General features: G+C 35.4%; 1 protein-coding gene across 3 annotated transcripts in view; it reads right to left on the bottom strand.

The window, feature by feature from the left end:
- Positions 1-2,582: 2,582 nt before the first annotated feature.
- tank (EI24 domain-containing protein tank) overlaps positions 2,583-12,935 on the bottom strand; it is a 43,501-nt gene continuing 33,148 nt past the window's right edge. For all 3 annotated transcript variants that reach the window (XM_089106462.1, XM_089106463.1, XM_089106464.1), the window contains exons 6-7: positions 10,288-10,362; positions 2,583-2,834 (exon numbers count right to left, since the gene is read on the bottom strand). In XM_089106462.1, coding sequence (XP_088962588.1) covers positions 2,738-2,834; positions 10,288-10,362 — 172 coding nt within the window. In that variant the 3' untranslated portion in view covers positions 2,583-2,737. The remainder of the gene's footprint in view (positions 2,835-10,287; positions 10,363-12,935) is intronic.

Here is a 12,935-nt window from a genome sequence, read left to right as displayed (position 1 = left end):
TTTTCTTTTCCGTTTTTTACAATAACAGTACGTTTTATGATTTATATATAACGAGAGCCATATTCTTGTATACATTGAAAAGGTAACCTATTTCTAGCCCACTGGCTTTGCTAGATTGAAGCAATGTCCATGAGAACCCCTTACGAAAACCACGGGTAGTAAATCTAAGAGAAATCATTCTCATTGGCTGATTCTACTCACTTTGGTGTTTTGGTCGCTAAAATTATTTACAATCTAGAATTATCTAAAAGTAGGTTTTCGCTAAACACCCGTATTTTTTAGGTCTATATATTTCCTTGTTTAGAACCATAGAGACAACATACATACATTTAGAGTCAAATGAGTGGGTATGTATTTATGGGAATCGCCTTTGTCCCAATTGAAACAACAAGGATTTGGGTGATAAGTACTAATCTAGTTTTATAAATACTAGTCATATTAGTCGCGGAATCTTTTGTTGTAAGAAAAGATGAAATCAAGTCCTAAAGCCTGCCAACGAAACAAACAAAAATAACAGGATATAGACTCTCTGTATAACTAGGACGCAAATTGTATTTTCATTGAAAAAAAAGTAAAAATGCCCCTCTAGATTTGAAAAATGTGTTTTTCAAAATCTAAGGGGAGGTGTTTTTGGTACTTTTCGATGAAAATACAATTGGCAAGCAATACAGACTAACATTATTAGCTTAAAAATTAATGCTTTTGAGTTTCTTTTACATATGGTCGGCAAACAACAATACCTACCCACTATCATTGAAATTGCAAGTTACTGACGAAGATAATAACGGAGTCTTTCCGCTAATTAAGAAGCTACAGTTAATTTCTTGTTATTTCCCAAATGTTAAGAAATACCCTGTCCTCCTCTAAAGACGAAAAAATTCAGATTTTATGTTCAGAACTTTCTGAAAGAAAAACAGGTCGTGGTGCCTTCTATCTTTTTGTTTTTGTTTGGCTTGTGGGCGACAGGAGATTGGTTAGAAGATACTTTGTATAGCTGTATTTGACATAAGTGTTGTTCAGACAGTGTCTTGTTTGTGCTTCCTTCGAATATTGTCGAATCAAACAGTTTGTGGTAACGGACTGTAAGTAAGGAGCGACCCGGTTCAATAGTAACCGAAACCCTAAAAACGGAATTTTGATACCAATAGACACATCAAAAGAATCGGATTTGTATGCTGATTTCAAATATATAAAGTTTCAGCAAGTTTAGTTCCACCCATCAAAAGTTACGCGCCTGGGAAAATTTGCCTGATTTTCGAAAAAAGGGGGAAACACCCCCTAAAAGTCATAGAACCTTAATGGAAATAACATCATCATATTCAGCGTATCAGAGAAGCCTACTGTAGAGGTTTCACGCTCCTATCTGCAAAAATGTCGAATTTTGTATTTTTTGCCAGAAGAAAGATCAGGGTTGCGTGTTTTTTTTTCCAGGGATGATCGTATCGACCCAGTGGTCCTAGAATATAGCAGGAAGGCTCATTCAAACGGAAATTAAAAGTTTCAGTGCCCTTTTTAAATGACAAAAAAAAATGGAGGGCAACTAGGCCCTTCCCATGCTAATTTTTTCCCAAAGTCACCCGATCAAAATTTTGAGATAGCCATTTTGTTCAGAATGGTAAAAAAATTTAATAACTATGTCTTTGAGGATGACTTAATCCCCCAAAGTCTCCGGGGGAAGGGCTGTAAGTTATGAGCTTTGCCCAATGTTTACATATGGTATTGGTTATTGGGAAGTATACAGACGTTTTTAGGGGGGAAGGGGTTCTGGTAGTGGAGGGAGGGTCGTGGGTTATGTGGGAGGATCTTTCCATGGGGGAAGGGACATTGCTATGAAGGGGGCACCGCATTTCCCAGTATTGCTTAAAAGTACGATCAGAAATAAAAAAAAAACAAGTTTTTCTACTGAAAGTAACGAGCAACATCAAAACTTAAAACGGAGAGAAATTATTACATATATGATTGGGTTCACCCCCTAGTCAATATCCCGCTCTTTACGCTAAAGTTTTTTTTAGTACGTTCATAAGAGCTATTTATTCTAATTAACGGCCTTTGTGATTAAGAGGTCATTTTTAAAGAATTGGAACAAAATTCGAACTTTAGCGTAAAGAGCAAGGTATTGACTAGGGGGTGAACCCCCTAATATACGTATTAAAAATATATGAATATAGAAGTTCGTTACGTAAGTTAATTCGTAAGTTACGTATATTTATTAATAATAAAAACGTTCGTAAATAAAATTAATATGCAATTTTCGTTTTAATTATTCATGTACGGTGAGCCAAAATCAAAACTTGCATTAGTTCAAAAACATTCAGTAATTAAATAAAAAAAAAAGTTTTTTTCAACTGAAAGCAAGGAGCGACATTAAAACTTAAAACGAACAGAAATTATTCCGTATATGAAAGGGGCTGTCCCCTCCTCAACGCATTGCTCTTTACGCTAAAGTTTGACTCTTTCTCGCAAATCTATTTTTAAAACAATAAAAAACTTTAGCGTAAAGAGCGATGAGTTGAGGAGGGGACAGCCCCTTTCATATACGGAATAATTTCTGTTCGTTTTAAGTTTTAATGTCGCTCCTTACTTTCAGTTAAAAAAAACTTTTTTTTATTAGATTCCATACATAGATCAAGAATGAAAATAATTAATTTAATTCCAGGGCTAACGCTATTGGTCTAATTTGTTAAGTTGCTTTTACTGTATATATTGAAAAAAAAGATTCATTTCAATTCAGCATCAATCAACTAGGTTTATTCGGTAGTTTTCTTCCCATTGTCTTCTTGAAAAATAAATCCGTAATACAAACGACAGGGGCAAATAGATTAAGCTGTATTGAACTAGAAAGAAGAAAAAAGACAATATAAGATCAAAGTAAAACAAACAACAACAGGTAATTACTGACAGCATATCTGCAAACACTACAATTCCTTGGAGAAGGGGGGGAGAGATACTTTACAAGTTCTTTATTTTAATTTGTTTCCCAATTTTTTAAAAGGAGAGTCCTTTGGTCTGAGTTTTGAGTGTGATTCGTCCTGAATCTCAAAGTTAAGAAAAGGGAAATAGAGACCCATTTGCCCTATTGATAATTAACTGATAATTCTCTGGGAGACATAAGTGTACAAGGTTAACTAGTATTGCTAGGTAAATGAAATTAGAGGGGTCAAATAATTTAACTGTAGTTTCCCCACCTCGATTTTATGAGCATATCAGGTTTAAGGAAAACACGACTTTAAACCTACGTCAGATCAAACCTGAAATAAGACAGATAGAGAGACTGATCAGGGGGGGAGGCAGGTGAGGCCCACCCTTTGAATATGTCACAGACAAAGAACAAAACTCACACTTCGTATTAAATTTGAAAAAATAATTAAAACCGTAATTAAGTATAACCCGTGCAAATGTAAGTAAAAAATATTCAAGAAACATATTAATAAGTAGCTCTAAATACATAAATAAAATAGCGGTTTTGTTTCATCTTATTAACATAGGCATTATTTGAACTGTTTAACATTCGAGAGTTCTTAGCCTAGTATACTTCATTCAGTTGACCAATATCAATACACATTCCCAACAAAAACAAGTTTTGAGTTATATGCGCAGCACATATTATCAGCCAATGTGTATCGTATTGACATCTGCGAGATTACTACGTGTCTCCCTTTTGATTTATCTGTTTTAGAACAACATTTGTTATCATTTTTCATAGTGGAACCCAAAGACTGGGTTCTGTTTTAAGTTTTACTATGTGTAAGTTTTAAGAGTGGGAACTAGCACTAACGTCGAAAAAATCACAGGTTTTATCCAGCATTTAGTGTTTTTTGATGTTGTATTAGCGTAATAATAAGGCAAATAAGTGTAATTGGCGATCTTATAGGAGTAACAAGCATCTGATCTCACTTCCTGAAGAAAAAAAAAACACAATTACGAAGTGAAAAAAAATAAAAGAGATGTCAAATGATAGATAGATAGATAGGTAGATTTATTTGCACAAAAGCCCTATTGGGTCATGGTGATACAACAAACAATCAAAAAAATACGATAACAAAACGTCAACTGACAAACACTAAAACTGATTATTCAAGAAAATCGTCACGATACCTCATACCTACCTGGACGAACCTTCCAATATTACTTATATCTAAATAATACCTACTTTTCAAAATGTTCAAAAACCGATCTCTCCCTGGTGATCCCCGTAGATGGGGGATCTCCCTCCTAGATGGCCCTGGTGATATCTTTTTTTGACAGTTTGCACTTCTGTAAGTTACTCATACTCTATGGTGCATCTCTAGAATTTCAAACGGGAATAATGGCCAAAAAGTTGCTTTTTGCAGGGAATGTGTTTTAATTCTGGTCGGTCAAATAATTTTTCAAGAAGACAAATTTGATTTTTGGATGGACAGATATGTAAAACTAATTTTTCCGTGTCAAATGCTGCTTGTCTAGGCAAAGCAACGCTAGGTAATAAGGGTCTGTATTTATGACGTTCCAGTTGTTAGAAAGCAAACTAAAAAAAAAAAAAATCCTCATTAAAATAGCGGAAAAGATAAGACTCGTATTAAAAATAAAGAGACAAATAAAAAAAAGGTAAAGAGTTACATCAAAACCCAAAACTAGCAGATATAAAATTATATAATAACTTGAGCTTGAACTCAAAGAAATGTATATCAATGAATAAATGAAACACAAAAAAGAACGGATAATCACATGAAACAGAGATGTATAACTGAGTCTTAAAACGAACTAAAATTACAAAAAGCAACAGTATAGCCACCGTACGAAAAAAGAAACATAAAAAAAAAAGAAATTAAAGGCAAAATAACATCAAGATAAAGAGAAAAATGAAACAAAGAAGATATTTTTTTGTAATAGGTACCTTTTAAAATCCCTATTTTTAATAACCTGATGAAGAGATTCAATACCCGTTCCTCCTCGTTAAAATAAAGGATCAATTGGCTTGTTTCATCCAAAATAAAGAAACAGACCCACTGCGTGTTTAGCCACAAAGAATTCGAATCAAAATAGTATTATTTAAATTCATTATTTATTTCATAATATTTCAAGACAACTGTTGAAAAAAAAAATTATAAAAGGGCAAATATACAAGATATATGTTGGTATAAATTTTACAATACTCATGCTTGCAATTACTGAATAGAAGAAAAACCATTGCTTTATACGTAAATTTATGTTACAATGTTGAGCTGGTAGAGAAAAACTAACGTCATTCTAATCTTGGTAGAGAAGATGCAGAATTTGAAGTCGGGTGAACAGAAGTGATGCGAATGTGGTTAATATCGCCATGCTGGTTTTTTCCTAAAGTCTTTGTTGTATTTTTTGTACTTTGACTCCGAAATCTGAATTCAATCCATCTAGGATTATAAATGTTTGATTTTCTGGACTAAATATCGTGTCTCATATAAATAGTTTAAGCATAGGAAACGGTTCATTGTAGACTCTTCTTTCTACTACAGACCCTTAAAATTTTGATCAAAGTTTGACTTTCATCTTTTTCATTTCCAACAAATGCAAAGACAATATGGGATTTGTTTTGCCTTCTAGTTGTTAAAGGTCATGGAGGGGAGCAGGAATAATGAGGAAACCCTATTTTCTGTAATTCATACCTATTCAAGCATTTGTTTCTGTTTAAAAATTTCCAGCCTTAGCGAGGGGGGGTGGTATTTAAAATTATATTCAGGACATTTCTGTATTCCAAGCACAGTTTATATAATATACCAGTAAGTTTACCGCATATGATTTCTGGCTCTTCATTCTCGGTGCGAACAAAAAGCTCCTCCCACTTATTTCTGTACTTATTGTCCACTTATTGGTTGAGCCGGCCAAGTGGTTTTGTCAGTACTTGTTCCGTAGGTGATTATTCTTTGTCTACCCGTGAAAAGATATAATGCCGCTTATGTTTAAATCTGCAAAAACGTTCTCTGGAGCACTCGCACCTCGGTCCGGGTTTTTATAATGGGTGAGATAGGGAAAGATCATACTGGATAATTATATAAACTGTGATTCCAAGCAACAATTAGGTGTATTATGTAGTATTCAACCCATGCTTAATAATGGTCTGTCTTTTTTCACCAGTAAGGAATAAAAATAAACAAAACGCTGACAATAACTCTTGCTGAAAGGCAAAATCTTAGGCAGCGCGCTAGCGCTGCCTAAGTAAAGAACGATGTGGGCACAATGTGTTTTTCGTTTTTCTCCATACCCGGGCACTTCGTATCGAAGGAGTTATCGTAGAAACTTCGAAAAGGGCTAATTCGATTTAAAATGGGAATGTCTAGTACCATTTTTAATAGTCAAAAGGGATTGGAGGGCAACTAGGCCCCCCCACACCCATCACTCCCCCAAACACATCCAATCCCAATCGTGAGATAGCCATTTTGTCCAGCAAAGGTGATTTCCAGATAGAAAATATGTTTTTGAGGATGACACTCCCCCACAACCCTCAGACCAAGGGTTTTAAGTTATTCCCTGGGGGCATATAAGGTTTTTATAAAAGGCGTTGTCGTAGAAACTTCAAAAAAGGCTCATTCGATTGGACATTCAAAGGGCTAGTACTATTTTTAATAGTCGAAAGTGATTGGAGGGCAGGTAGCCCCCCCCCCCCCACACGCCCTTCATTCCCCCAAATACATCCAATCAATATTTTGAGATAGCCATTTTGTTCAGCGTAGTTGATTTCCAGATAGAAAATATGTTTTTGAGGAGGACACTCCCCCACAACCCTCAGGGCAAGGGTTTTAAGTTATGCCCTGGGGGCATATAAGGTTTTTTATTGAAGGCGTCGTAGAAACTTCAAAACAGGCTCATTCGATTGGAAATTCAAAGGGCTACTACCCTTTTTAATAGTCGAAAGTGATTGAAGGGCAACTAACCCCCCCCCCCCCACGCACATTATTCGCCCAAACGCATCCAATCAAAATTTTGAGATAGCAATTTTGTTCAATGTATTTTATTTCTGGTTCTACTAGGTGATGCTGAGGAGGACACTCTCCCAAAACTCGCAGAGCAAGGATTTGATGTTATGCCTTTGGGGCATGTACGGCTTTTATTGAATGCGTGGTTGTTGATAAAACAAAAAAGGCTCACACGTTCGAGAATTAGGTGAGCCCATACCCTCTTTATTTGTCGAAATTGATTGGAAGGCACCACGCCCCCCCCCATGCCCATCCGTCCCCCAAACACATCCAATCAAAATTGAGATAGCCATTTTGTTCAGCGTAGTTGTTTTCCAGATAGATAACATGTTTTTGAGAAGGACACTCCCTCAAAACCCTCAGGGCAATGGTTTTAAGTTATGCCCTGGGGGCATATAAGTCTTTATAGAAGGCGTTGTCGTAGAAACTTCAAAACAGGCTCATTCGATTGGAAATTCAAAGGGCTAGTACCCTTTTTAATATTCGAAAGTAATTGGAGGGCAGCTAGCCCCCCCCCCCACGCCCATCATTCCCCCAAACACATCCAATCAAAATTTTGAGATAGCCATTTTGTTCAACGTAGTTTTAAGTTCTGGAAATTAGGTCTTTGAGGATGACAACCTCCTCACAGCCCTCAGGGCAAGGCTTGTAAGTTATGCCCTGGGGGCATATAAAGTATTTATAGAAAGCGTTACCGTAGCAGCTTCAAAACGGGGTCATTTCTTTAGAAATTGAAATGGCTAGTGCTCTTTTTAATAGTTGAAAATAATTGGAAAGCAACTAACACCCCTTCCACGCCCACCATTTCCCCAAACACATCCAATAAAAATTTTGAGATACACATTTTGTTCCACGCAATTAAAGTTCTGGAAATTATACCTTTGAGCAGGACACTCTCCCTATAGTCTTCAGGGCAAGGATTATAAGTTATGCCCTGAGGGCATATAAGGTTTTTATTGAAATGGGCAACTAGCCCCCCTCTCACGCCCACCATTTCCCCAAAGACATCCAATCAAAATTTTGAGACATCCATTTTGTTCAACGTACTCGAAAGTTCTGGAAATTAGGTCTTTTAGGATAAAAACCCCATCACAGCTTTCAGTGCAAGGGTTTTAATTTGTGCCCTGGGGTCATATAAGGTTTATATAGAAAGTTGTTGTAGAAATTTCCAAAGGGTCTCATTTGATTGGAAATTGAAATTGCCCTTTTTAATAGTCGAAAGTGAGTGGAGAGTAATTAACCCCCTATCACGCCCTCCATTTCCCCAAACACATTCAATCAAAGCTTAGACTCATTTTGTTCAACGTAGTTGAAAGTTCTCGAAATTATGTATTTAAGGATGCCAAACCCCCGAGAGTCCCCAGGGCTAAGGTTGCAAGTTATGCCCAGGGGGCATATAAGGTTTATAATGATAGAGTTGTCGAAAACTTCAAAAGGGCCTCGATCAATTGGAAATTGAGAGGGATAGTGCGCTTTTTAATAGTTGAAAGTGATTGGACGGTAACTAACCCCTCTCTCACGCCCACCATTCCCCCAAACACATCCAATCAAAATTTTCAGATAGCCATTTTGTTCAACGTAGTAGAAATTTCTGGAAATTAGGTCTGTGAGGATGACAACCCCTTCACCCAGCCCTCAGGGCGAGGGTTGTAAGTTATCCCCTGGGAGCGTATAAGGTTTTTATTGAAAGCGTTGTCGTAGAAAGTTCAAAAGGGCCCATTTGATTGGAAATTGAAAGGGCTAGTGCCTTTTTAATAGTTGAAAGTAATTGGAGAAAGACTAGCGCCCCTATCACACCCACCATTTTCCCAGACACATCCAATCAAAATTTTGAGATAGCCATTTTGTTTAACGTAGTTTAAAGTTCTCGAAATTAGGTCTTAGAGGATGGCAACCACCCTCACAGCCCTTAGGGTAAGAGCCCTTAGTTTATAGGAAGTGTTGTCGTAGAAACTTGAAAAAGGCTCATTCGATTAGAATTCAAAAGGCCTAGTGCCCTTTTTAATAGTCGAAAGTAATTGGAAAGCTTGACATTTTTATAGTAAAGATCGATGTGGATATAATGTATTATTTTTTTGTTGTTGTTTAGACCAGGGCACTTCGTATCGAAGGAGTTGTCGTAGGAACTTCGAAAAGGGCTCATTCGATTGAAAATGGAAAGGGCTAGTGCCCTTTTTAATAGTTGAAACTGATTGGAGGGAAACTAATCCCCCTCCCACGTCCACCCTCCTATTTGACTTTATGTTTAAAAACTAAATGTTGCCATAAGATTAAATCAAAATGAACTGTGTTAATGCTAATTCCTCATAAGACATCTCAGCAGTATCCCAAGAACGACTGAGGGTATTATGTTCAAACTTTCGGGGCTGCTTCTGCTCTTAAAATTTAACCAAATCAAAATAGCGTAAGTGTATCCAAGCTATCAAAGAAAGTAAACAGATTTTTTTGCGAATGGTATCAAGTTTTCCATTCCAGGTCAACTAGAGGAGGTATGAAACTAAATTAAACACTACTATTCGTGTCCAGATTTCTGAGAGGGTGTGTGTTGTTAAAAATTGCTGAAAATTTTTCTCCAGCATACAAAGAGCAGGCCAAACTATAAATTCTTAAAAAAAGAAAAGATTAAAAGTATTACTTTCTTTTTCTCTGAAAAGACTATGTCAATATAAAACGAACAGAAATTAATTTAAAAAAAAATTCCACAAAATAAGTTTTTCAAAGAAAAGTAATGAGCTCTATTAAACCAAAAATGAGCAAAAATAAAATCAAATTAACTACCTATCGTGAAACTATCCCATATCAGCATCGATAAATAAATGAAACTAAAAACGAGCAGAAATTACAATAAATAACCGAGTCAAACTAAAAACGAGCAGAAATTAACATAAGTTGGGCTCAAAACCCCTTCTTCTTCCCAAGGCCAGAACATAATTTGCACTTTACTGAAAAAAATACAAATGAATGTGCATTGTCAGTTTAATATACATTTACTGATATTTAGTAATCAAAATCTTAATATTATTTGATTTATTAAAGTTATAAAAATATAAACATTTATATTTTGTTCAGTAAAGTGCAGATTTTGTTCTGGCCTTGGGAAGGCATTGGGGTTTTGAGTCTAACTTATGCCAATTTCTGCTCGTTTTGAGTTTGACTCGGTTATTTATTATAATTTCTGCTCGTTTTGGGTTTCATTTATTTATCGATGCTGATTTGTGGTAGTTTCACGCTTGGTAGATTATTTGATTTTATTTTTGCTCATTTTTTGTTTAATGGAGTTCTTTACTTTTATTTGAAAAACTTATTTTTAGGTAAGTTTTTTTAATTAATAACGATAACACGACATCATAAACAATACCTTTTGTTTGCAATGGGTCTTGCTTCATTTGCACTTATAATAAATATCGGGAAAAGAATCGAAAACAGACAACCACTAGAAGAGAAAAAAATATATTAAAAATGAACCAGAAAAACATAAAAATCATAAATAAAAGAAGAGAATCAAAAAAGAAGAAGAAAACATGAATAATTATAGCTGAGAACCAGGCCGTCATGCATGGGGGGAGGGGGACTCCCACCCTCAATATTTTTGGGCATAAAAAAAATGAGCTAGTAAAATATTTTGTTCGGTTAAATAAAGGCCACGAAAACACTGTCAAGTCAATGACAAAATCTCGAACTTGGTCGGCAAACGCAGCAGTTCTTACCGAGTCCTGCCGTGATTTTACAAATGGTGCCATAATTTTCCGTTTGATTAAAAAAAGAGCACGAAAATGGTGACATGTAAAAAATAAAACACTCACACCATAAACAGTATAGCTATGCATAGTTGAACTGAAAAAGCGCGAACACAAGTACAGCGTTCCTAGGTGGCGACATATGGCGTTGATGGATATTGGATGTTTTTACCTTCACCTGAATTCCGGACCCCCGCCCCACGGAATAATTTATGTGTATCTGTTTGATGCTTGAATTGAATCTGATATGTACCAAATGAATAATCAAAGCTACATTGTTTGTTGTTTTTTTTTACGAGGGCCACAGCCTTTATTTGTGTTTTTTTTTATGCTTTTGTTTATTTATTTTGTATTAGCTTCTATTATGCAAATTATATTCTGCTTTTTGTGACCATTCGGTTCTCTGTCTGTCCGGGTTTTATCCTCTGTTAAATAAGAATGATATTTCTTCTTTGTGTATCCACTATTTCGGGCATGGTAAATTTCTTCTTTTTCTCCCTCCATAGTAACAAAATGGAGAGATTCTGTCAGAGTTCAGGATAAATGATGTATTTAGTAAAGTTGCCGTGCTAAGTAGTAAGCTTTCGGATATTAGAGAAAATAAACTTCATTTCATAATTTTAAAGAAACCTAAGATAAAATTTCTGGGGGTCCAAAAAATTAAGAAATTTATTATTTAAAAAGAAATTTTTGCTATTGACAGCCAATTTAAAGGTTTTTCCCTTTTTGAGTAAAAAAAGAAGAAGAAATTGCTTTTTGATGCTCTATAAAGATCAACCTGATGACATAACAGTAACATGTTGTAATGGCATGACAAGAAACTGAGGGGAAGTAGTTAGTCCGGATTCATCCCAATTAAAGATAGGAAACATGACCAATAAAGAATTTAAACGCGGAAAATTTTCTGCATGAAATTTTTTGGATAAATTGAAAACCGTAGAGTAACATGTTAGTTAAAAACAGAATAACATCTCAATTTAAAATTTTATGTATTTTTTTAGAAATTGATAACAGTAGTTGGGGCACGATTTAACGATCATTTTAAAAAACTGAAGTGAAGGATTCTAAGTCTTGGCTTCAGTGTATCTTTTTGCTTAGTATAACAATAAATGAAGTCAATAAAAAGTAGTCGAGGCTTGAAATCATTGGTAATGAAAACCTCGCCAACACTTATAAAAGTTCAAACAAATATATGATAGCTCACTAGGGTCGATCTTATTAGGCCCCATCCAGCTGTCACCAACTGATAAAACAAACTTACAACAACAGAAATTTTTAAATCTACTCGTTAAATCTTTAAATCTAATCGCTTAAATCTTTTTCTAATCATTGCTCTTTTGCATGTTTCCAGGACCAAGATCTATTTAATTTGAATGAAAAGCAGCCAAAAAAGAGCCTCAACGGAAAAAATCTGAAAGCTCAAACCAGTTTCACATCCAGGGTATGATATACGCACCCTCGATTTCCGAGGAAGAGGCTGACAAATGTGCATTAATTTTACTTCTTTTTTTTGTTTACTAACAACAATTTTAATTACAGATTCCGTATTAAGAAAAATCTGTAGAGATTTATGTCACATCTAAATGTCGGGTAGAACAACCTAACCTGCACTTTCAATATTTATAACTCATGGGGTAAAATATAGTAAAAACAGAGCAGCCAGAATTTTATAGAAGGATAGAAATCTAGATTTTAGATTGAAAAGTTCATGATGCGTCACACTATAGCCAGGATCTCTAGCTATAGTCCCTAAGAAAAAACTGAAAATGCCTACCTAATTTTCTGTTTGATAGTTACTTCCACTGGACGTTTATAATGAGTACGTTTAATAATGAATACTTCGAGGACAATCCATACATGGCATATAAATTATTTTCAACTAAACCAAAATATAAAATACTTTCGGCTGGGTGATGGATGAATTCGCTAGATTTTATACAAAAAAATATGAGCCCAGGGAAAAACGTCTTCTGAATTTGAATATTAGATGTGTAGATCTTCCTAGGGCTCCGATGAGGGAAGCACGAAGGGGAAGGCTCTGGGCCATTTCCCCTCAAAACTTCTGATTTTTGAGAAAACAGTGGGTTTTGGGTGTGCTGAGGGGCAGTGTTGAATAAGCATCTGCGCTCCCTCGAATAAAACTTTGTACAAAAACAATAATAAGATCACAACCGTTAGCAATTGCAGTTTGAAGTTAGGAGGTTTCATGGAAAATGATGACCAACATTGTATTTCAAACCAAAAACAAAGCACAAAGGAGACATCTAGT

Source organism: Artemia sp. Qi Xiang Cuo, chromosome 20 (assembly GCF_049724085.1).
Source record: "Artemia sp. Qi Xiang Cuo chromosome 20, ASM4972408v1, whole genome shotgun sequence".
Classification (NCBI taxonomy): domain Eukaryota; kingdom Metazoa; phylum Arthropoda; class Branchiopoda; order Anostraca; family Artemiidae; genus Artemia; species Artemia sp. Qi Xiang Cuo.
This window is presented reverse-complemented; position numbering and strand designations above follow the sequence as displayed.